The 25,935-nt window shown below is 42.1% G+C and overlaps 2 protein-coding genes across 16 annotated transcripts in view; one reads left to right on the forward strand and one right to left on the reverse strand.

Moving 5' to 3' along the window:
* Bmx (BMX non-receptor tyrosine kinase) overlaps positions 1-25,935 on the reverse strand; it is an 80,969-nt gene that overhangs the window by 42,518 nt on the left and 12,516 nt on the right. For 2 of the 8 annotated variants that reach the window (XM_021245312.2, XM_004866092.3), the window contains exon 1: positions 4,557-4,705. The exons of 5 other annotated variants lie outside the window; for them this stretch is intronic. In XM_021245312.2, the coding sequence (XP_021100971.1) occupies positions 4,557-4,559 (3 nt within the window). In that variant the 5' untranslated portion in view covers positions 4,560-4,705. Of the gene's footprint in view, positions 1-4,556; positions 4,710-25,935 lie in introns of those variants that run through there. One more of the 8 variants, XM_087193709.1, reaches the window with a different exon arrangement.
* Pir (pirin) overlaps positions 15,556-25,935 on the forward strand; it is a 104,542-nt gene continuing 94,162 nt past the window's right edge. For 2 of the 8 annotated variants that reach the window (XM_004866094.4, XM_004866098.4), the window contains exons 1-2: positions 15,630-15,906; positions 17,382-17,513. In XM_004866094.4, the coding sequence (XP_004866151.1) occupies positions 17,418-17,513 (96 nt within the window). In that variant the 5' untranslated portion in view covers positions 15,630-15,906; positions 17,382-17,417. Of the gene's footprint in view, positions 15,907-17,381; positions 17,514-25,935 lie in introns of all 8 variants that reach the window. The other 6 variants (XM_004866096.4, XM_021245379.2, XM_021245381.2 and 3 more) reach the window with 6 other exon arrangements.

Here is a 25,935-nt window from a genome sequence, read left to right on the forward strand (position 1 = left end):
GTGACAGGCTTTCTGTTTCCTGCTCAGCCTTGAACCTGCCTTTCTCCTTCTATTTCCTTCTGTCCTTTCCTTGTACTTCCCCTTTCTCCTCTGAACAGCCTAGATTCTAAATTGAAGGCATTTCTCCAGTCTTACTTGGTATAGGAGGTGATAAGTGGTGATGGCTAACTGTGAAATATAATGTCTCCTCCTTTTTATTAGGACAATAAATGAACAAGGCTCAGGTACTACAATTGACTCGAATGCCTGCCCAATGACTACAAACTCTCCTCTGTCTACCTTCATTTAAGAGAAATTCAGTTGGGAAGAAAACCCTTTCAAAATAAAATAAGTATTAAACAGAAATCTATTTCCATAGAGGAGCTGGCGGGATTTGGCTGAACTCGTGTATTACCACCCACATAGAATAGAAACGTTAATTTGATTACCAAATAGCCCAGGCTGTCTATTTCCATAAGTACATGAAACTAGAGGGAGATTAAAACATAAGGGAGAAATCAATATAATATTTTCTTATGAGGAAGGCAGCAACCACTATGGAACCTATTACACACATAAAAGGTGGATGGTGAATCAACACGACTTGTAATCACCACGGTTATTTAGGACTTACATGAAAACAAGAGTAAGAAGTTCAATTTGGCAGTTCTGTTTGAGCCTACAGTGTGTCAGACATTGAACGACTGGTTCTATGGCCTTGGGTGACACCAAGCAAGTTTGAGAGACATGTTTCAGACCTAATTAGAGATATGTAAGGTTGCCATGGGGTGGTGGGCTCAGGAGATTGGAAGGAGATTACATGACTGCCATTTGTGAGCAGGGTCACATTGCCAAATCCTCTCCCTTCTCAATTTTCAATTTCCTAATCTGTAAAATGAGAGGTTACAGCTCTTTCACTTTTACATGACCTAAATGAAAAACTTTATGTGAAAATACTTGGTGCCAAATCATGATTAAAAAAGAGAAAAGTGGAAGAAAAAACTCAAATGCTGCAATGGAGTCCATTTACTTTACCAAGAAAGCTGTGAGGAAGGAAAAGCTGCTTTGTCCCTAAAATAATCAAGGAAGCTTATTATGTGAGAGAGGACACTGAAATTGGACCTTGATGAATGGAAATGATTTTAGTAATAACAATTCTACCCAACATTTAAGTAGGGCTCACCATATGCAGGGCACTGTTTAGAGCTTCCAGCAAATGTTAATTTGTTTACTGGTCTCAGTCACTGTATGGGACAGGTTATGACACTCCCCACTTACGAGGTATGCCACAATACCCTCATCTCATAGAGCTTGTCCTAACACAGCCATATTTTGGGACAGTTTGTGATATTCCCACTCCATGGGGCAGGTTGCGACATGGTCCCACTATATAGAAGGTTGTAACTTCATTTACTGCTTACAGATGATGAAGCTGCAATGGATAAATAAATTGCCCAGGTCACCCTGCTAGTATGGTGGAGTTGGGATTCGAATCCTGCAGTCTAACTCCACAGCCCACATTCTTGAGCATGATGCCAGTGTTAGAGAAGAGCAAGGCCACTGTGTGACCCTCCTAAACCAGAGAAGACACAAACTTCAATACAGAAGGCCAGCCGTGGGATGTCAAGACTGGTAGGAACCCTAGAAATCATATTACAGATGCAATATTGAGCCCCAGCAGCCTAAGGGACTTGCACCTTGAACCAGTGACTGGAGACACAGCCCAGAGAGCCAGATTCTGGTGTCGTTCTGGGTTCAATGTCCACTCCATGGCAGTAAACAGACTAAAAGGAATCTGCTCAGACAAACACACCATTTCCTTAATAAGGTGTGTTGTTTGAGGAACAAGGCACAAATTTAGATCTTACCAGACCCGTGCAAGTAATCTGCTAATAGAACTGTCAGAAAGATGCCACCTGTACTTAATCTTTCAGAAGAAACCACCAAAGCAGTGTTAAGAAGCATAATTTTGGGCCAAGGATATAGTTTCATGGTAGTACACTTAGCTAGTAGGTGCAAGACCCTGGTTTCCATGCCCTGCACCACACACACACACACACACACACAGCAGAATTCTAGCCCACATCTTAACAATCAGTAAGAACATGCAACCTCAAATACTGGAACAAATTTTAAGTGGAACCGAAGGCAGGAAAGGTAGAGGGAAATGTATATATAGGTAAATGAGACACTCAACCAAAAATTATATTCCCTGACTCGCTCAAAATGGTGCCTTTAAAGCTTTAGCCCTCAGAAGTGAGAGACGAGTGCAGCAATTCCTTGCACCCTTATTTGTTTAGTTACCCTCTTTTATTTTGCATATCATTTAGCTAAAGATTTTTGTTGCTGTCAAGGTAGTGACACAATGCTGGGAGGGCAGTAGATGGGGTAGGTGAAAAGGAGGGGAGGATCTTGCAAGTATGGACTTGGCGGTGTCTGAAAGGGAAAATGGAGGACCCTGTGACAAACTTAATCTTCAAATATTTGCCCAAGGGCAGGCCCACTTATCTTCCTGCTTAATAACTGACAAAATACAATGCTAAGTTTAAACAGGAACAAAAAGCTTAACTCAGAACCAGGTGAAGTGGTTTAAAAAGTCTTAGGATCCTCGCCAAGGATAAATACCAGCCCCACAGAGTCTGGTAAAGCCCTATTTCACATGAATGTTCTGCAAAATAGACAAGTTACAGTTGACTTGGCATGATATGGACAAAACCCCTCTAACAGTGATGCTCTCCAATCCTCAGTATTTTAGAACACCACATCTTAATTGCTCCGAAGTGAATTTATGAAAGCCAGACATTTTAAGAAGATCATTTTCTCACAAAAAAGACAGAATTCTAATGCTATTAATGTTGGAGCTAAAATTTGCTTTGAGTATGAGATTCATCTTTAGTGCCTTCTAGAGCTTTTCTAAACTCTTTGTTTCAACAACTTTTTTTCCCTTAGATTCTTTTATTGGTACATTTTGGGTACACAATACATTTACATTTCTCATTGGGCACTTGTACCTGTACATGATGTATCTTGGTTCTTATTTTTGCCCCATTTTCAACAACTTCTTTCCTTCTGCTCCCTCCTGTCTGCCCACACCACTCTCCCTGAGCACCTTCCTTAGGAAAACAAAAAGTGATAAACCCACAAGCTACCATAATGAATTACCTCAGCAAGTAATACTGCTTAGGTGATTCGGGTTGGGGGGTGAAAGCAGCAAGTTTGGGTGCATTCAAATCCCTGTTCTGTCTTTAAGCAACCCGGCATGTTACTTAACCCTGCTAAACCTCAGCTTCCCCATCTGTAAAGGAGTAGAACAGTAACCACCTTCAAGGGTTGTGAAGAGTCAAGAGAAAATGGCAGTAGAGTACCCAGAACCCTTGCAGATATTTCGGAAACATGTCCTTCTCATCATTCCCTAGGCAAAGTTTAAAAATAGACCATAGAAAAGTTTAAAAACTGAAGACAATGAAATGATCCTCAGAGGTCCAATTTTACTTCTTATCCCTCTGCCTGCAGCCGTTGGGCAAAGGAGGTAACAGGAATCAGTAGCCCCTTCATTAGAGGTTTCTTACAGACTCTCCATCCTGATTAGTTATCTTAAAATCAAATGCAACCAGCCCCTCTTGGCTGACTTTGTGGATGCTATTATTATTATTATTATTATTATTATTATTATTATTTGGTACCGGGAATCAAACTCAGTACCTTGCGCTTTCGAGGCAGGTGGCAGAACCACTGAGCTAATTCCCCAGGCCCCTGAATCCCCATTTTAGTGAGATCCTCAGGTGATTTGTGTGTACACATGACAGCTTGAGAAGCACTAGTCTAGACCACAATATATTTGTGCTATTTTAAATCCAATGAAATAATTATGGTCCACAAGAACTTTTAAATTACTGAATGTGGGTCCAACTCTATGGTATACCTCCTCCCTATCTTTCTATCTCCATCTAAGATACCCTTGAGTCTGACTTAGGGAAACTTCGGGAACCTAGGTACAAATATTTGTAGCTAAAATAACATTATAAAAATATAAATAAAAGGGCCGGGGATTTAGCTCAGTGCTTTCACCGCCTGCTGTGCAAGTGCAAGGACCCGAGTTCAATCCCTGGTACCAAAAAAAAAAAAAAAAAAAAAAAAATATATATATATATATATATATATATATATATATAAATAAAAGAAGACATAACCGAATAATCTTTGTCTTTTTGGAAGCAATTACAAAGCCAATATGAAAAGCCATAGAAGTGAGGTGACCAAAGAACAGCATGGAGAAAATCAGCAGGGAAAACAGCACAAAGCTCGAGGGAACTGATGGAGATATGCATAGGACTTGACAGCTCCCCAAATGAGATTTTGAGCAGAGGCTGAATTTACAGTGAAATGATAGCAGTTTCAGCCTCTGGTCCCCAAATTACACGGTCCCTTCCAAAGTCCCAGGGGAAGCCCAAACGATTTCATACTCATAATTGTGTACTACTTTTCATATGATGGGCTCCCCCAATTTTGTAAACTTCTGGCCCCACAACACTGGAACGGAACCCATTTTCCTGTAGGCTATCACACTTTAAACGCACCATTTTGGCTTGTCCCGTCACCTGGGTCCACCGCAGTGGAGGCAGTCTGTCCTCGCAGGAACACAGCCTCAGCTCCCCTCTTTCCAGCAGTACTGAATTGTCTCACATTTTCCCAGCTGCTGTGTCAGAAATGGCTGCGTTACTCAGTGCCCCCGAAACATTTATTGTCCTGCAGGGCCTTACACAATCCCACAGGAAACCACGCTCAACACTTAGCCAACACTTGTTGAGCTGATTGAATGCAACAAAAATGGAGACAAAAGCAAATTTCACAAAGCTTCCAACTTTGATAACTACAGCTCCAGCTTTTCCCAGGCAGCTCTTGGGTACATGTGATAACCTTGCCTTTGTTTATAGAGCTCTGTCCTGGAAAGGACAAGAAAATATCTCGGCAAAACCCAACTTCTGACATTGACCTCTCTCGCAGGAGTCAGAACCAGGAAACCATTAGGTAATGCCAAAGTGCACAGAGAATAAACAATGAAAACTTCAACTCAACGCTTGGACAAAGTGAGGCTGGAGAATCCACAGAGAGAGGAACACTTAATATGACCCCAAAGGAGCACATTTCACAGTTTAAATGATTAGGATACCAGAAATGGAAAAGAGATCAGCTTTGTTAAATTGCAATGCACTGTGATTATAATGAAAACGTGTGATTGTCACTTTATATCATTATAACAACGTCACCATGTCTGGCTTTACTCATTCCACTAGTTTCTCTGGCTGGTCATGTATAATAAATCTAATGACATATTTTAGGCTTGGCCATGTATAGTCAAGAAAATCAGCCATCCTCTTCATATACACGGACATACCATATTAACTTATAAATTGTTGGATACTTATTTATAAGCATCTATGATATGATGAAGTTGGGCTGGCAGAGGAGTGTGAAGCTACTAATTTTCAAAGAGGTTATTTTCTTGAGTGGACACAGGGTTAGCATCCTTCCTGTCCATCCAGTCAGCTAAGTCTTATCGAGAACCTCCCATGTGCCGAGCATTCTGTTAGGGGCTGAAGACCCAACAGTGAACAGAACAGAGGCAGCTCACACTTTCAGGGGGCTTATATCTAGTGGAGAAAACCCCACTGGTAACAGTTTAATTATAGTAGTGTGTGAACAATCACTTGCAGATATTTTAAATATTTCAATTTGGAAATAGGAATATGGGGAAGGGCAAGGGGTCCTTCAGGAGAATTTCAAAAGTGTATAGATTATACCTTGATGGCAAATAAAAGTCACTGATGAATTCCAAATAGCTCTCCTTCCTCTGAGAGTAAAGCATGTCATGATGAACAGATTGGGAGTGAACCAGAGTAACAGTAGCATAACAACCTGGTGCAGTAAATTAATTCCACTCTCCTAATTAACTTCCTTTCCCATATGGTAATTTGCATTTACTCCACTGCTTTTATGGTAACGGTAAAAGATCCATTTCAGAATAAAAAATAAATTGAAGGGAGGCGGTGAAAGAGGAGGTAGTACAAATGTAGAAACACCTGGGTATAATCTTTTAGAATTTCCATCCCTTCTTGGGGTTTAAAACGCACACAGGCAGCTGGGGGGAGTGGTTTCCTCTAAGTCAAAATGTCACAGGTTTATTCATTTGTTCTATTCATTCACTTCCTCTGCTACTTCTCCTAAACCTTTCTTTGGCTCTGTATTTTCCATATCTTTAGTTAAATCCTAACTTCCGGCAGCCTGCTATTTCAACTACATGACTTAATACATGCAAATTATAGTCTGCATTGTCACCTTCACCCAGCAAGACCCTTAGGAATTTTCTCTGCAGCTTGTTCATGCAAACCTTCAGCTGGCAACAAAGGAACACAGCGTGGGATAATTTAGCTTTATTATACAAACAGGCTTGTTCACTTGTGTTTACATTTTTAAAATAAGAAAGATCCTGGTAGGGTACAGGGAAACAGAAAAAGACAGAGAGACAGAGACAGAGAGAGAATGCTGGCTTGTGACTGATTTCTATTTTTTCTCACTTTAAGAAATTCACTATTCTCATGACTTTAACACCATCTGTACACCTAGGGTTCCAAATTTCAGCCAAGACCGCCCCTGGATTCCAGACTCATATTGCACTGTCAATGTGTCCATCTGCCCTTGGAATGTGTCATGAATAAGCTAGATTGAACGTGTCCAAAGCTGACCTCCGGGTGAACCCCTCCAACTAGCTCTTCCTGTCCTTGCTAATAGCATCTCTGTCTTTCCAGTTGTTCAGCCAGAGAAAGTGGAATCACCTTTGAGTTTTACCCATCTCTCACATCCAACACTCAATCCTTCATGATATAGGGTTAGCTCTACCATCTAAACGTGTCCCAAATTTGGCTAGTTCTCAGTACCTCTCTGTTACCTCTCAGGCTTAGTTGCTGTCATCCCTTACCTGGACTGTCACACTGCTCTCCTGATCATTCTTCCTTATTCTATCCCTGCCTCCTGCAGTCTATTCTCCAATGGGGAGCCACAGTGATTCTTTTACCTTAAGTCAAATCTAACCATTTCTGCTGCCTAAATTCTCCAATAGACTCCCCTCTTCTGGTCCTGTAGTGTTGTCTCTGATATCATCTTATGATTATTTTACTTCATTTTGCCACTCTTAAAAATGACCTACCTGCTACTCCTCCAATATTCTGCGATCCACCTGCCTCAGGGCCTTTGCATGGGCAGTATCTTCTACTTCATTAACTGTCACAGAAATCTGCCTGGCTCATTTACTCATCTCCAGGTTCATTTTGAAATAACCTCTTACGAATGAGCCCCAACTCAACCACTCTGTTTAATACTCCAACCTCACCCCCCAACCAGCAGGCCCAGTCTGCTTATTCTTCTCAACTTTATCTCTTTTGCATAGTACTTATCACCATGTAACACAGCATGATTCACTTATCTATTATTTTTATGTCTGTCTCTCCTTACTAGAAAGGAAGCCCACAAGGGCTCTAAGAGTTTTTCTTCACTGGGGGTGTCAGACCACCATTTCCTACATGTATTCCTTTTGGTGCTAAAATAATCTGCTTGGAAGTTGGGATCTGATGCAAATCATTCCCACTCACTGAAATTAAGGACTAATGTCCATCTCTCCCAAGGATGCTTGTATATCAGACTCGGTGGGTTCAGTGTTCCTCATGCAAGAAGATGCCCAAGTCAGGAGGTAGGGGTGTATGCTAAGGTTTGTTGTTTAATTGTGTTGTGGCCTTTCTTGACACCTATGAAATCTTTAAAACATTTCTTGGCATTTAATTAATTTTACTTTTAGTTGTTAGTAGGAGGAAAGGCTTTAGGGACCTGATAGAGTTGGAAAACTATAAGTACTTTCTTCTTATGTATAGAATTTATTGCAGTGGAGCTATCATTTTTTAATATATCATGTCTGGCTACTTTCATCCTCCAGAAGGAGAGTTGAGAAGTTACAACAAAGACGGTATGCCTGCAAAGTCTCATATGCATACAATCACCTTCACAAAATAGATTTGCTAACTCATGCTCTAGAAGAATCCTGCCAGTTGTGGAAATGACCTAGTAGCTTGGGATTTCACTCAGCAGTTCAATTCTACAGGACTTCATTGAATTGTACTTGTACAGGTGCCAGAGCTGGAATCAAAGAAATTAGACAAAAACAGGATAATTTTATGGGCTCTTCTCACTTTCATTTAATTATTTTCCCTCAAAATTTTATGATGAAAAAATTTCAACATTATACAAAAGTTGAAAGAAATTGAAGCACTCATACAGCACCATTTAGATTCTACAATCACCATTTTACTGCAATTGTTCTGTCATGTATCTATCGTCCATCCACCTTCTTGTTGCTATTATTGCTATTGTTCATGCATTCAGAAAAGATGCAGCTATATGTCATCTATAAGCACCTCAGCAGACATAGCATTAACTAGAGCTTAGTTCAAATTAGCTTTTATTTGACCCCAATACTGTGATCTTGAAAGCAGCCTTCCTTTGGCCAGAAGACACAACTTTACAAAAGTTGAAAACTGAGAAAGGTTATCAGGGTAATTGAGGTAAGTGTCAGGGGAATCATTCACCTAAATTTCTCCACTTCCCTCGTTCAGGGATGAATCAGCCTTTCAGGGCTCAAAGTGTTTTGCTTGTGATGGATTCTAGGAAAGTTCTGTGTCTCTAAAGAGAGGGTCATAAGCTGTTCTTTTCTGGGATGTTGCCCCAAATCCACAGGAAACATACAGACAAACAGTTAGGGGTTGATTTGTAGTCACGTGTGGCTCCTGGGTCAGAACCCTGGTTGATTGAACAGATGGGGTCTGTCTCAGGTGCTCTCACCAGAATGGAAATGGGAATCACAGGAACCCATCTTTACTGGATATATTTGGATGTCTTTAACCACCCAATATATTAATGACTGTCACAAATTCAAATTAGTGTTTACAAAAGAATCAGTCCTTGACTTGGGGCCAACTGCTTTCCTGGGTTCCGTGAGTCTGAGTGCCTCATATGGCATAATTCAGAGATATTTGCCATTTAATGAAGAGCAGCTACACTGCCCAAGGAAGCACATTACCAAAATCTGCAAGAAAAGTCTTTTGAGCTGACAGTTTAAAGAAGAAAATAATTGCAAATGGTGAAATGTTTAAGATGTCTACATACTTTGTATAAAATGTATCTTTGGAAAGAAAGTCAGTAAGTTCTACAGATGAGGAAAATAAAATTTTTGGATAAAAAAGTCTAATGCGCTGACTATGTGGGTGTCTCTAAAGATCATAATAGAGTCATTTGGAATGATTTAAGAAATGCTCTGCTCATTCCATATCAGCATGACGTTTTTCTTTTATGTTCATCAGAATTCCAAGGGTGACCGATGGCCGTATATCCAGCGGCCTGCTCTGCATCTCCATCCTCATTTCCAGTGACAGGGTGAAAAGGGCTCAAAGCTCCATGTTCAGCGTCACATTTCTCTTCTCACTAATGGACCCTGTGATAGGGAAACCATATGCCCTCTATTCCAGTTGTAAAAATTCTCCCCCTTCCACTTTTGTTCTAATTCATTTTAAACCATGTAGCTTTTCAGACCTGTACTTTTTTATTTTTAAGGAGACCTGCAAATGGAATTCTGGGCTGTGCCCTGACCATGCACACCCTTGAATTTAGCTTCTACCAGTGACCAACTAAGCTCTCACTTCTGTGATGGCTGCAGAGTGGAGGGGATTTTGAGTCCCCGAGGACATGCTGAAAGGTGTTGGAACTGAAGCATCCCCCAAAATATTGCAAATACAGTATAGAGGTGGGAAAAATGACCAGCTAAGCCATTCCCTCTTGTTTTCTGTTACTGTAAGGTTTTCCTTGTAAATGCTACTTGTAACAGAGGAGCCTTTTGAGACATGTGCTTACCACAGTGGCCAATGGGTTGCAACATTTAATTTCTAAAGTCCAGTTTAGAAATTGTTTATCTTGTTCAAAGGCCAGTTGCCTGGGTAATAATTTAAATGGACATATCCAGTTTCAGAAAGGAAAAATATTTTAAAGTTTATTATTGGCCCAGAGAGCTTTGAAAACCTATCTCTTTGCTCTTCTCACATAAAAGCATATTTTCCAGTGTCTATTATTGCAAAACTAAATACCCACAATATACTGCGTATGTTTTTGTTTGCTCACAGTTTTGTGGGTCAGGAAGTTGGAAAGGACAAGGCTGGGTGTCTCGTCTTATCCACATGGCATGCACTGGAGCAGTTGTGGGTGAAAGATCCACTTCCAAGATGACTTTTCTGTGTCTTGTGCTTCAGTGTCATTGGCCTCTGTCTCTTTTTCCCTATGGTGTGTCCTCCAGGGCTGCTTCTTCAATGTGGCATAAGCCCTTCCAGAAACGTGATCTCAGTGTCATTGCTCTTCTTACAGGGTAGCCGGCTTCCACAAAGCAGGAAGTGGAAGCTCCCAGACCATTTCAGAGCCACACTGGGAACCAGCATCGTGTCACTTCCACCATATTGCAATGGTCAAAGCAGCCACAAGCTCTGCCTAGACTCAAGATTAAAAGAAACAAATTCCACTTTTGATGAAATGTCAAGGTCACATTGCAGAACAAGAGCTTGCAAGATGGGAGATACTATTTGGGGCATCATAGGAAAATAGAATCTTCCAGAAGATGATATACAATGGCTCTGGGAAACAATGTGTAGCTGTGGAGATTGTCATGGCAAATGGCTCCTCTATATAGCCACTTGGGAAGATGGCTATAGATGGCTTCCCAGAGAGAGAGAGAGAGAGTGAAATAGAAGCTAAGAGCTGAAAGATGAATAGGGATAGGCCAGATCCAAGAGAAGGGAAGAAAATTCCAGGGAAAGGCACAACAAACTAACAACAAGGAGAAGGCACAATTCAGAGCCTTAAAGAAGTTCTGCATAGGCCCCCAGCGATCCACAGCGGGAGCGGCGCCTCCAACCGAGCCTGCGAGCCTGCGCAGGCCGCGACCCCTGGGGCGCCCGGCCACCCAGAGGAGGAGGAGGAGGAGGAGGAGGAGGAGGTGGAGGAGGTGGAGGAAGAGGGGATGGAGCAGGGGCTGGAGGAGGAGGAGGAGGTGGACCCCTGGATACAGGGTGAACTGGAGAAGCTAAATCAATCCACTGATGATATTAACAGGCGGGAGACTGAACTTGAGGTATGGTCAGATTGTCTTGGCTGTCCTTCTCACAGAGCTGTGAGAGCACCCGTGTGGGAGCTGGGACTGAGAGAAGGAAACCCGATAGCCAGGAGGGCCCAAAGAACAGGGCAGACCTATAGGGACGTCTCTCAGCATGCGGCAGCCACAGGCAGCTATTTCGGTTACAATTTATATTCATTTAAAAATTCAAAAGTTGCACCAGCTACATCAAGTGTTCGTTTAGCTACCTTGACTATGGCTTCTACATTGGACAGCAGGTATGAGCCTGTCCGTCCTTACAGGAAGTTCAGTCAGACAGAGCGGGGAGCCCTTGGTCCCTTTCCTCCCTAGCACTGTTGGAAGTGGTTTCTTTGAATATTTTAGTAGCTGCTGCAAGTCTTTTGGATGGATTGGATGGGTTTAGAAAACATGTTTCTGGTAAGCTTTTAAACAGTTCAGGTAGCTCATCAATGGTCAGGAAATCAGAATAGTTCAGTGGCGCCTTTCCTCATGATTCTAGAATGTTCCTAGAACATTCTAGACAGGACCATTGTTCTAGGATGGCACTTCCCTAACTTCTTAGTCCGTAGCCATTCATTTTGTTTTGTTTTTGCCATATCCTCGTATTTATGGCATGTGCTATTTATGCCATATTGTCCTTTAAACTGATTCACATTTTTACTTCAGTTTGTCTGAAAAGGAAACTTCATGACTATAAATGGAAAACTATCAAAGAAAACATTTTTAAAAGCAAGCTTTTTTAAAATGAAGGAATAGGAAAGTATCCAGCTCACAAGGGCAAAACTTGGTGACTCTCAGAGTAAGGTTATGTTTTATTGTTTTGCTTATTAAATTCTAGAAGGTCCCACCTTCTCTGTCTGGCTCAAGGCCAGCCCCCCTTTCTTAAAAAGGAGATTAGCAAATGTAAAGAGGTGCTGAAGACAGAGAAGTACCAAATGGAAGATTTCTTTCTCATGGAGTCAGAAAGATTAAGAAGCCTTGGAGGAGGAATATCTGCTTCTGTGTCATTGAAAATACACTGGTATCTCATCTTTGACAAAGGAGCCAACCATCCTCACTGGAGGAGAGATAGCCTCTTTAATAAATGGTGTTGAAAAAACTGGATTTCAACCTGCCAGAGATTAAAACTAGACCCCTATCTTTCACCATGCACTAAACTAGAATCGAGGTGGATGAAAGATCTAAATATTAAAATAGAAACACTAAACTTGCTGGAAGATAAGTTAGGTAGAACTCTTGAAGATATTGGCATAGGAAAAGACTTTATGAACAAAACCTCAGTAGCAAGGGAACTAGCAGAAAGAATCAACAACGGGGATCTCACCTTATTAAAAAGCTTCTGCACTACAAGAGAAACCACCAACAGAACTAAGAGACAACTTACAATGTGGGAAAAAAATTTTTAGCAGCTGTACCTCAGACAAAGGACTACTATCTAGAATATATAAAGAACTGAAAGCCGGGGATTTAGCTCAGTGGTTTTGCTGCCTGCTGCACAAGCGCAAGGACCCAAGTTTGATCCCCGGTACCAATAAATAAATAAATAAATAAATAAATGACTTGACACTTTAAAAAAAAAGAACTGAAAAAAATCAGACCCCCCAAATTAAAAAACCTAGTTCAAAACTGGGCATTTGAAATGAACAGACACTTCTCAGACAACGAAGTAAAAGCAGCAAATAAATATATGAAAAAATGTTCAACATCACTGGTCATTTAAGAGATGCAGATGAAACAACACTGAGTTGTGCAAGCACAAGGACCCGAGTTCAATCCTCCGCACCAAAAAAACAACAACAAAAAAAAAACAACGCTGAGATTCCACCTCACCCCAGAAAGAATGGCTGCTATCATGAAATCAACCAATAACAAATGCTGGCGGGGCTGTGGGGAAAGAGGAACCCTGCTCCACTGCTGGTGGGAGTGTAGACTGATGCAACCACTGTGGAAATTAGTATGGAGATACCTCAAAGAACTAGGACTGGAAGTCCCATTTGACCCAGCTATTCCCCTGCTGGGGATCTTCCCCAAAGAATTAAAAGAATCAGACCACAGTGATATATGTGCACCCATGTTCATAGCAGCACAGTTTGTAAGAGCTAAAACTTGGAAACAGCCCAAATGCCCATCAACTGGAGACTGGATAAAGAAGATGGGGTTTTTCTATAAAATTGAGTACTACTTGGCCATAAAGAATGAGAAACTAGAGACATTTATAGCTAAATGGATGGACATTGAGGCCATACTCTTAAGTGATATAAATAGGACACACGTGTGTAAATACTGAATAGTTTCTCTGGTGTGAGAAACTGAAACTGTAAATAAGGATCAAAATGTATAATTGATATTGTGAAATAGGAAGAAAAGGTCTAAAGGGCTAGGGAAAGTGGGAGGGGTAGGGGAAAGGAAAGAAGGGAAAGGAAAAAATATGAGAAAATGAAAAAATGGAAACAAAGTCTTTGTAAATAGGGAGGGGTGGAGGGGGTGAAGGGAGGGCAGGGGAAGGGGGAAAAATAAGAACCAAGATACATCATGTACAGGTAGAAGATCCCAATGATGAATGTAACTGTACTGTATATCTAAAATGTACCAATAAACTTAATGAATTAAAAAAAAAGTTCTGCATAGTGGGAAGGGATGGTGTGTGTGTGTGTGTGTGTGTGTGTGTGTGTGTGTGTGTGTGTTAAGCAAGCTATTCGTGAAGCAAGCTATTAAAGGGTAAGGCCAGTTCGAAGATACCACAGAACTTTCTTTGGAGAGTAATAAGAAGCCACTAAGGATTTTAGTTAATTGTTACTCCATTTGCCTACAACTTGGAGAATGTATAGGCCAGTGGCAAGCTTGAGACCAGGAAGAGTGGTGTAGCTACTGGAAAAGATGGGCAGAACGGGAAGGACTGGATGCATTGAGAGATATTAGGAATCAGGATCCACAGCGTTTCAAAGTGAAAGAGCAAGAGGGAGAGCTTGCATTTCAGGCTCAGGCAATTGGCTGAATGTTGAGTTTTCTGGTAGGAAATGCAGAATCATTTTATAAGGACTGCAGGGTGCCGGACAGTGCTCATATTTCTATTTTACTTGGAGACAGTTGCACAAGTAATTGTAATGATGATAAGCGACAAGACTTTATTATACCATGGCACTTTCAATGTTGACATATATGATCTCATTTAGCCTTGAATGACCCAAGTCAAGTGGGGGGAGTCTAAGCTCCACTTGTATATAGCGAGCCCAGGAAAAAGTCTTTGTTCCTCTACTAACCTGTGTTTTCTTTAGAGCAGGAGCTTACAAACTGAGGCGGAATCAAGTGGAAATGTAGCCTGTTACCTATTTTTGTATAGTCCGAGTGCTAAGAATGGTTTTTACAGTGTAAGTGGTTGAAATAAAAAGATTGAAAGAATAACCTTTTCTGAGAAGTGAAAATTATATAAATTTAAAATGATATGACTCCTATGAATTCAGATTTCAGTATCTGTCATTGACGCTTTATTGAAATACAGTCACATCCATTTATTTATGTCTGTTTCCTTGATGCAAAGGTAAACTGGGGCAGGCTCCACGGAAAATCTATGCCGCCTGAAAAGTCTAAAATATTTACTCTCTGGTCCTTTACAGATACAGTTTGCTCACCTTGTTTTAGAGGCGCCACTTTCTTTCCTTTCTCAAAAGCGGGCACTTTTTCGTGTTTACAGAACAGGAGGCACAGCCCTACCTGCACTTCTGGTTCATAGGCCCAGCAGTAATCCAGGTCGCCTCCCTGCAGGTGCAACGCAAGTTTCCAATTCCTGGTCAAGGTATCCCTACATCAACCAAGCTCATTTACTTATTTGTTTTGGGCACTGGGGATGGAACCCTGGGCCTTCACCTGAACTACGTACACCCCTGGCCCTTTTTCCAGGGAGGACTTGAACTTGTGACCCTCCAGCTGTAGCCTCCTACAGTGCTGGGATTGCAGGCCACCAGGCTCAGGTAACAGTCTAGCTCGTGGCCAACTATCTCCCCCTACAGTGTGTCTCCTCTTCCGGCAGAAACAGAAATGTGTCAGCTTCTTGCCTCGTTCTCACCTCCGACCCCACGACAGCAGGAAGACTTATTTATTCAGCAGACAACTGTGCAGTGCCTACGACACGGCAGGCTCACCTAACTCATTACTGCCCTCAGAGGTTGGTACTGCCTTACTATCATCGCCATCTGAACCGCCTGCGGGCTGCTGAAGGTCACATCAAGTGGCGCCTGCAAGGAGTGGGGGAAGCATTGGAATCCGTGCAGCCAGCTCAGCGGGATGAGTGACAAATAGACTCCAGTTAGACTGGTTTCCCAGCAAAGTTGAACTCTAATTTACACCCTTCTCGGGGCCCAGCACGCCCCCCAGTGGCCGGGGAGCGCATCTCCTCTGCGTGGCCCGGGAGGAGCGCCAGGCCAAAGCAAAGGGCAGCAGAGCTGATCCCAGAGAGGCGCAGGGCGGGGCGACAGGATCGGCGCCGAGGGTAAATAGGGTGTCCGCCCCTGCCCAGCACCCCTGTCCCTCTCCCCCAAGGCCCAGGGACCCCCGCCTCCCTGAGGCCAGCGCAGAGAAGAGCTGAGTCACGGTGAGGCGCTAGGCCCTGTGAACCCTCCCTCCCCGCGCTCGGAGCCGGCTCCCCGCGCCCCTGCCTCTGCAGAAGCGCCCGGTGCCACCGCAGCCCCCTTCTAGGGCGCTGCCACCGCCGCGTGAGTGCCCGGGGTCCCCGTCGGGGTGGGCTGGGTGGGGGATTTTGGCGATCTGTTTGCAAAGTCCTGCCTTCCCCCAGCCGGCTGTAGAATCATGGAGGAGACAGCGAGAGATGCTTAAATCGTGCTGAGGTTTGGTGAAAGTGGCAGGCGGCTTTTATTTCTGCAGCGCGCTGAAGTCTGATAAATACCTGATCAGTTGTTCACATGCTGAGAATTTAATTGTGGGGTCTGGGAGGACCCAGACTAGTCTAGCTGGGGGTAAAAATACTTCCTAGTTGCTTGTGAGTGGATGCTGACAGGCCTGTACTACTGTAAGTATTAAACTCACCTCTCTGCCTCCTGCTCCATTAGCCAGTAAATCTTAATTATGCATTCAGAGCAGATACATTTTAGGATAGGCCTTGGCTGACTGCAGGGTATTGCTAGGTGGATCCCCTCTGAATAACAGCTGGTAATATTCTCATAACACTAACTGCACCCCTTTGAGCTAGGCAGTCTGTTACTCCCAATTACACATGGGGAAACTGAGGCACAGAGCCCCAGGTCAGAGGACTGGTTGGCATGTGCTGAAGCTGGGATGCAATCCTAGGATGTTTGGCTCCAGAATCTCCCTCTTGCCATAGAACTGTGGTTTCAGTGGGAGTCTTTGAAGGCAGTTGTTATATTTCACTTGTAGAAAAGATTTGAGGAGTTGGGGTTACTGTCTGCAAACACTTGAAGTGGGAAGCGGTCGATTACATCTGTTCGGTGATGGTCCAATGGGGAGAATTTAGACCCCTCGTAGAGGAAACACCTGTGAGTAAGAAACTGAATATAGCTGGGTCCTGAGATACAGATGCATCGCCTAGGGCAGCACCTCCATGAGTTGCCTGCGCTTTAGCGGACTTCATGGGAAAACTCCAAGGTTGCTTGCCTAAAATGTTGCCCCTGAACTTGTGGGATAGATGGGTCTTGGAATTCCATGACCCTTCAAGATCCTTTTCAGTGCCAAGATCTTCAGCACGTTCTGGGGTGAGTCACAGACTTTTTGGGTTTTCTGTGTTCCCTGTGTTGCCACACAAACCCTCCCCCAGTCTGTTACCCTGCCTTATGGGGTGGCACTGGAGTTGTCTGGGGACATCTGAGGGTCCAGTGAGGTAAAGCAGAGGAAACGCTCATTAGAGGGACTTAGTAAGTGCTCAGGAGAGCTGTTACTGCTGGCCCTTGTACAAGATGCCTATAGGATTATATGAGGTAACTGTAAATAATCAGTGGGGTACCAGGCCCTAGGAAGTGAGTGTACACGTTCACCATTGTCACTGTTGTTTTTTTTCACTTAATCCGGGGCCTATACATAATAAGCACCCAGTAATTATAGCTGTTACTATGCTGAGAAAGTCTAATTCTAATGTCTTTTATTTTGTAGTCCTTGGATAGCTGCTCCCTATGACTTCTGTTTTGTTATTTCTTTAATTGCTCTCCATCCTCTACAGCTCAGCATCAGGACAGTTCTCTTTGTAGACCTCGACATGGGCTCCTCGAAGAAGGTTACTCTCTTGGTGCTCAGCCGGGAGCAGTCTGAAGGGGTTGGAGCTCGGGTCCGCAGAAGCATCGGCAGACCCGAGGTATGCTGGTTGGGCCACCACTCCTTGCTTGCTTTCTGAGTGGACTGGTGGGGTGTTGAGGATGATTTGGGAAGAGAGGGCTAGGATGGTCCTGAGTTGCCCTCTGGGGGTTCCATAGGTGCAGACTCCCAGCTCTTTGGGGCCCCATGCAGACCAGTTCCAGCCCAAAGGAGATTTCTAGAATGTGGATTCAGACCCTGGGCAGCAGGTGGAACTGAGCTCCTGGAATTTTCTCTGCTTGTCACTGAACACCCATGCCCTGCCCTGGGCTGAGTTGCTGTCTGCCTCGGCATGCACAGCTCCAAACATATGTACCCCACAATCCCTCAGCTTATACCTCCAGTGTTCAGATCACCAGGGAGTAACGCCATGTCTCAGTTCCAAATTCCTAAGAGAGAGAATCTGATTGCCTTGTGTTTTAGTTACTTTCTTGTCACTGGAACAAAATACCTGACACCCCACAATTTAAAGGAGAGGTTTATTTCAGCTCATGTTTTCAGTCTGTGGTTGGCAGACTCTAAGGCAGGAAACAGCAGGGCAGTGGCGCATGGTGGAGGAAAGCTGTTCTAGTCATAGTGACCGGAAGCTGACTGTGAAGGGAGGAGCCAGGGAGGGAGATACATCCTTCTAGGCCGTGTCCCCAGGGACCCAGCTCTTCTTACCAGATCCCATTTCCCAACAGCACGTCTGCTATAAGCCCGCATGGTTCAGTCGCCTTCCAGAAGCCTGGCCTATGAGCACATGAGGCTCTTGGGGTTATCTAGATATAAACCATAACAGCTTGGCAGGAGTCAGGTCTCCATTCCTGGCCAGTCACACATCAGGGATTTGGATTCACAGAGACTTCTGAGAGCATCTCTCTAGGTGTCTTGTGAGGGGCAGGCATCGATGGTGACTCAGAGAATGTGACTGTAGGTTAGGTAGATGTTTATCAACAGTAGAGAATCTTTTCATTTGAATAGAACTTGGGATGCATGGGGAAAATTTCTTATATGCACAGAAAATTATCAAATAGTGGTCATGGCCAATATAGTCCCCAGTGCCATATCTAATCCCCATTTTTTTGGGGGGGTACTGGGGATCAAACTCGTGTCCTTGCACTTGCAGGGCAGGCAGCGAAACCACTGAGCTAAATTCCCGGCCCTAATCCCCATTTTTTTAAGAGAGAAAAAAATACATTAGGGAAATGGATGCCAGTTTGCAGAGTAGGGATCTTGCCAATTCTCTTAAAACCTACTCATATATTTTCATACTACTCTGTTGCTAGACTGAAGCTTTATACCACTCATTACATACACGTTACTTTCTCCAGTTTTTAATAAAAAGTATATTGGAGAAGTGCTTATAGCATTTTTTAAAAAAAACTTCTAGTTTTCCTCACTGGGTGTTGCCCTACCTTGTTGATGGATTTGATTTTTAATTTTTTTAATATTTATTTTTATTTTGGTACCAGGGATCGAACTTGGGACCTTGTGCTTGCCAGGCAGGCGGTGGAACCACTGAGCTAAATCCCCAGCTGGATTTGAGTTTTTAAAAACTAGTTCTTTGAATTGACAAAAAGTGTATGGGTTTATGGTGTACAACATATTTTGGTTTATGTATATGTTGCAGAGTGACTAAAGCAAATTAATTAACATGTGTATTACCTCACATCATAATCTTTTACAATTGCAAGAGCACTTAAAATCCACGGTCTTAGCAATTTTGAACTATACAGCACATTGTCATTAACTAAAGTCACCACGTTGTGCAATAGATCTCTCAGTCTTATTCCTCCCGTCTGACTGAAAAATTTTGTGCCCTTTAACATTTCTCTATCTCCCGACTCCAGCCACTGGCATCCACCATTCTTTCTGCGCCTACTTGTTCACATTCCACATATGAGCAAGATCATGCAGGTTTGTCTTTTCTGTGCCTGGCTTCTTTCCCCGAGCATGATGTTGATTGGCTGTGAAGTTAGGGGCGAAGCAGCCCAGCTCTCTGTTGGCCCCATCAGGCTTCCCTGTTTGTGCCTTTGCCACATCTCTTTCCAACATTTACTTCCCGATTACTCACAAATATCTCTTGAGGTCCACCAAATACTGTTTGCTAAGGGATACAGACAGTGGGAAAATGCATGGGCAGATGGAGGTGGTGTCATACTGTCCTAGGCTCCATCTTGAGCAGAGCAATCGGAAGCATTCTGAGATCCCAAAGACATCTGTCGGTGAACAGTTCTTGTGTGTAGTGGGTAACTAACACCCTAATCAGCCCATCTGTCAGGAACACATCTGCTGAGGGTTTCTTCATTTTTTTTTTTGCCCTGTGAACCCCATTGGCAATCTGTTGAAACTTATCAATTCCTTTGCAAAATAGTGTTTTTAAATACATAAAATACACAGGATTACCAAGGACAACTTTTATACTACAATATGGCTAAAGGAGTTTTTGAACAATTTTGTCATCTGGGAACTTTACATTAAATAACAAGATTTTGTGGCAGTTCTAATAGCAGCCTAATTTCAAAGCCGAGAGGAACATGAAGGATGTTTCAACATACCTAGTCATGACCGTAATGTGATAGGAAAAATACTTTGATTTCTATGAGTGTCAGAGTCACAGGTACTGGGAATTTACTGCAGTTCATTGAGTGCATTCATAATTAAATAAAATATTAAATTTCGGTCTGGTAATGGTTGCACAACAGTGTGCATACTCAATGCCAACAAAATGTATACTTAAAATACTGAATTTTATTTTATGTATATTTTACCACAATAAAGGATTCAGAAAAATTTATTTAGAGGATAATAAAATAAAAATGTAAAAATTTTTTGAGACAGGGTCTTGCTATTCGGTTCAGGCTGACCATGAACTCATTATGTACCCCAAGCTGGCCTCAAACTCATGGCGATCCTCCTGCTTCAGCCTCCCAAGTGCTAGGATTACAGATGTGTGCCACCACACCCAACAAGATGTAAATGTTTTTATAATCCAAGTTTACAACATCCTTGAATTCTGTCCCATGGTCCTGGCTGAATCTCTGGCTGAAAACCTAGGCTTTAAAGATGCTCATATTCTAATTCAGGAGGGCCGGGGCTCTAGCTCAGTGGTTCTGGCTCCTGCCTGGAAAGCCCAAGGTCCCGAGTTCAACCCCCGGTACGAAAAAAAAAAAAAAATTCGAATTCAGGTCTCCTGTGTCCCAGGTCTGCATCTACCCTAAGGAAAACAAAATGGATAGGAACAATTTTTCATCTCATCAGCTTGGCAATTAAGACAGAGAGTATTTCCTTTTGTTTCCATATCAGTGTATATTTTACATTATGGGGATTATGTTGAATAAACAGTTTTGTGCCCTGATGTTTTCATTTAACATAGGAGACAAAGCCTTCCCATGCTATTATAAATTATTCATAAACATTCTTAGTAGCTATGGCATATTCCATTGTATAAACCTACCATCCTTCTCTTACTCATGACTCTACGTTTGACCGTTTAGGTTGTTAACCATATTTTTTCAACCCTACATACTACTAATCTACGAGAAAGGCAGACCCCTAACCCTCCCTTCAGCAGAGAATGAAGGCATTTATTTGTCCAACATCAAAGAGGTTACTTTTCAAACTCTGCACCAAGGTTTATGTTTCTGAAGAAATACTTCATAAACTTTGGACCACAAAGCTGTTTCAGCACATAGAATTTACAACAGTGCTCAGTATTACCAGTGACAAGTGATATTTTCCCTAACATTGCAAATGTGGAGATGGAAGAGGAATTTGCAGTGCTCTCACTGAACCTTTGTATGATCCGCAAGAAGGAAGAGATGGACCAGAAGTGGCTCGCACCTGTCAGTACAGTTGCAAATGGGCCAGGCCGGCAAGACCAGAGTTTGAATGGCTGAGTACCATAGTGTCAGTGGACTTCCCACAGGAGCAAAACCCACTGCTCAACTGCACTTGCCTCTGGCCCAAGCCTCCTTCCACCAGACCCTCCTCAGTGGAGTGGAATTCTCTTTGGGCTACTCTTATTTTTCTTTGATTTAAATGAATAATTTCAAATAAAGAAATGTAGAAAGTAATATAATGCATCTCGTGTTCCCAGCATTCACAATGATCAGTTCATGGGCAATCTTGTTTCATCTATATCCTCATCGATTTCATCTATCAAAGTATTTTGAAGAGAATCCTAGCCATCATTTCATTTATAAATACCTCAGTCTGTCTCTAAAAGATAAGAAAATTTAAAAATAGATGTATAAGTACAATGGTATTAACACTTAAAAATTAAAATAATTCTCTATATCTTCAAATGGCCCTGACTAATCTTGGCCTTCATTTTGTGGCTTCTGTAGACAGTGTTTTATTATCAGGGCTGCTGGATATCGGGTAGATGGTAGATGGTCTGGGTAGTGGTGGTGAACCCATGGCACGCATGCCACAGTGGGCTGTTTGTATCCTTGAAAGCTCTGACAGGTTCACCATCACTGGTTTAGAGGCACAGCTCAAGACAGTTCAAGACTGAATCTCTAGCTTAGTTAGGATATGTGCTGGCAGTTCCCTGCTACCTTATCACTGCTACCCTCAGGGCTCAGTTTAGAGGCTGAGGAAGCCTAAGAGGTAATCTGAGCTGCTGGGATCTACCCTTCTGCTGCCATATTGTCTGGATATAGGCTGCTTCCACAGTGATCATTGCCTTTGTATCTGTTAGGGTTAGGTTTGGCTGTGTGTAACAGAAAGCAACCTCCAAAAGCAAGGGACAACATAAGTTTTTAGGTTTCTCTTTTGCAAATCTGCAAAATAGGCAGTGTAGAGGGCCTGAAGGCTCCACTCTTATCAGAGAGCCGTGATGTCTTAAATCATGCTGCCTTAAATCATAATTCTTCCTACATTCTTAGTGCATCACCTTAGGTCAAAGACAGCTGTTGGGGCAATAGCAACCATGTGTGCTCTGGCAGCGAAAAGAGGAAGAGGAGAAAGGCAAAAGGACATGCATTAGCTACCCATCTTCCTTTTATAAGGAATTTTCCTAAAAGTCCCATCCTGTAACTTCTCTTTGTGGCCGTATTTCATCATAGGACCTCATCTAGCTAAAGAGAGGCTAGGGAAATCTAACACGAGCACCACTCAGGATGTTTGTGGGATACCATTTGTACACAGAATTAGTCTGGATTCATTGAAGCATAATGAAAAAACACAGCATAAGTCCTGTGTCCAAAGAACTGTCATTCTTCTTAGATACTTCTAGTTATTCCTGATTTCCAGAATAGGCCAGGCTGCTGGAGCCTTACTGTAGGAGCGCTACAGGCCTGAGTGGTGGTGGCCACAGGTTGGATTGGCCTTCTCAAGAGATCAAAGGAATAGCTTGGAACCTGCTACTCATTTGGTAGCTGAAGGATTTGGAGGTGTTTGAAGCAGAGGAAAAATTGTAGGATCAATGTAAGATGTAGAGGAAGAAAGATGTGATTGAGTTATAGACTTAGTTAAAACATTTTAGGAAACCAGAGTTCTCAATATAAATCGGATCTTGTATACAGATAACACAAGTTTGTGTAACATATTGTTGAATCTGTGCTAAATGTTTAGAGAAGATTGGGAACTTTGGTGAGGACTTATTCTTGTGCCTGGAAATAACACTTTCGAACAACAGTTAAACATAAGATATTCTTGCTTATCGGAAGAAGAGTGTCTCTTCACATATCTCCCATATTCTGGCCGGTTAAACAGTTCTTTCCTCTAACTCTTGCCTCAGCCAGCCCCCTGGCTTCTGTAGTCTCTTGCCTGTCTTGAATTTCTTCCTGTGTTTATCCATATGTCATGAATTGGTGACTAGAGGGATGGAATGTGCAAACAGTATGACATACAGTGCTGATATGGTTTAAATGTGGATGTTCCTTCCCCAAATTTGTATGTTGGGGTCTTAGCCTTCAATGTGATGAGGCCTTTGGGAGGTAGGTACCTGATGGTTGAATGTTCATAAATGGGATCCATTCTCTTATAAAACAGACCACAGAGAGTTAGCTGGCCCCCTCTACCAGGCGAGGGTACAGCTAGAAGGTGCCATCTGTGAATCTTCTGGTAAGCTAATCTTGGATTTCACAGCCTCCAGAACCATAAGAAATAATTTTTTTTGTTGTTTATAAGCCACTCAGCTCATAGTATTTTGTTATAGTAGCTTGAACAGACTAAAGAAAATTGGTACCAAGTGTGGTCATTCTTCCATTGTTTTAGACAGTAGGTCCTGGTTTCTATTGAGATGGCTCCTTATCAGATGTTCATTTGGCCACCTCGTCAGTATTTTCTCTCAAAATGCTTTCTCATTCTTTACAGTATGAGCAGCCTGAGGATTTTCTAAGCCTTTTAAAGTTTGCTTCCCTTTTGATTAACAATTCTGTCTTTAAATCATTTCTCTCTTCTTGAATTTTACTATAAGCAATCAAGAGGAACCACGTTACACTTTTGACCCTGCTTAGAAATAGCTTTAGCTAAATATCCAGTTTCATTACTCACAAGTTTTACTTTTCACAAAACACAGTTAGGAACATAATTCAGCCAAGTTCTTTGCCACTTTATACAAGGATCCTTTCCTCCAGTTTTCAATAATCTATACCTCATTTCTTTCTGAGACTTCATTGCAGTGGACTTTGCTGTTCAGGATTACTTAGACATTCTTTAAGAAGATCGAGGCACTATCTGCAGCTCTCCTCTTTTCTCTCTGGGCCCTCAGAATTGCTCTTAACTGTCCCTTCAGAGCAATGCAAGTTTCTCCTTGGATGAACCTCAAAACTCTTAAGGCCTCTAGCCCTTTCCCAGTTCCAAAGCCGCTTCCGCAGTTTTAGATTTTCCTCCCTGCACCCCCATTTCTCGATACCAGTAAATTACTACTGTTCTGAGGGTGGTGATGATGACGGGGACTGAAAGCGGGGGACCTTGTCACAGTTTATCTGGTAACAGGACGTGTTTCATATTTGTTCATACGAAACTCTGATATCAAGAAACTATTTCTTTCCCACATTTTAATACCATAGAACCACAGTGCAGAACTGGAGTGTATTTTGGGGCTCCGAGCCTTTTGTCTTGCACTGAGGAAATAATGGTTCAGAGATTTATAGGGGCAGTGCAGTACCACAGATACCACAGTTTTCCTTTCCAATCCTTACAGTCTTTCAAAGTATATATTATCTGTGAGAAGAAAAAGTTTTAATGAGGTATGAGAATTCTCAACCTCTCTTGCTACCAACCCCAGTTCTTTTCCTAGGCTTTCATTGAGTTGAAATGCAGTAATAAGTGACAGGACAAGACTAACTAGATCCAAGATCTGCATGCTTGGTTTTCCCTAGAGAGGGCAGTGGGTTCCATGCTACTGATCGAGCAGAAAAGGGTCAATCCCGAATGGGAGAGAGGAAGAGGGGAGAAGACTGTTCAGATAATTTAAAGAGATTTAAAAACTTAGAGGAGATGGAAATTTTGGAGACAGATATGTAGAAAGAGGGATAAGGAGAATTTTAAACATCTTTAAATGGAGTCCCTTTGGTATTTTTGAGAGGCTTCAATCCATATTTGAACGGACTGTCAACTGGATATTGGACCAGATGACCCACTAGCCAGCGATCCATTACAAACTTGCCTCGCTTTGTATGGATCATAGTCCACATTTTAAAGTGAAAATGTTGAAACTCTGCTAGGCCAAAAACCTTGAAGTAGCCTGATGAATAAATTCTTTAAGAATACATATATTTGCATGCATGTTTTTTCACAGAAAGTGAAAAGAAGAAAAATAAAACCAGAGAAAAAGAAATAAATTTGTACTTTTATTTCTAACTATATAAAAGAGTCAATATCCTGAAATAAAGAACTTTTAAAAAATCAATTAGCTGAACAGATAAGAAGTTAGAGAAACTCTTAGAGTCTAAAAATATTGAGAGAGAAAGAAATGGAAAATCTGAATAGTTTCATTGCTGTAAGAATAATTGAATCCATATTTTAAAATTCTTTCTTAAAGATAACAGGTCCAGATGGTTTTACAGACAAGTTTTACCAAATATTTAAGATTTAGAAAATTCGAATAAGGACTAGTTCTCCAGAAAATGAAACTGGAAGAAGTGCGCCTCAAATCACTATATGAAATTGCTGCCAGAACCAGGTGATGACCAAAGTGAAAGGATAATTATATCACGTTATAAATGTTTTTGCAAGAGTTACAAATAAAATATTATCCAACCAAATACAACAATGTATGTAAAAGATAATATGTCATGACCAAGTCTGGAATATCTGAAAAGAGCAAATTTGGTTTAATGTTAGAAAATCTTTGTATGTAATTTACTAACATTCTGAGTTTAAAGGAAACTGGACATGGTGGTGCATGCTTATAATCCCAGCACTCTGGGAGGCTGAGGCAGGAGGATTTCGGGTTTGAGCCCAGCCTGGGCAATTTACCAATTTAG

This window comes from Heterocephalus glaber, unplaced genomic scaffold (genome assembly GCF_053883595.1).
Source record: "Heterocephalus glaber isolate CG9 unplaced genomic scaffold, H.glaber_assembly_v1.0 deba00001594, whole genome shotgun sequence".
Taxonomy (NCBI): Eukaryota; Metazoa; Chordata; class Mammalia; order Rodentia; family Bathyergidae; genus Heterocephalus; species Heterocephalus glaber.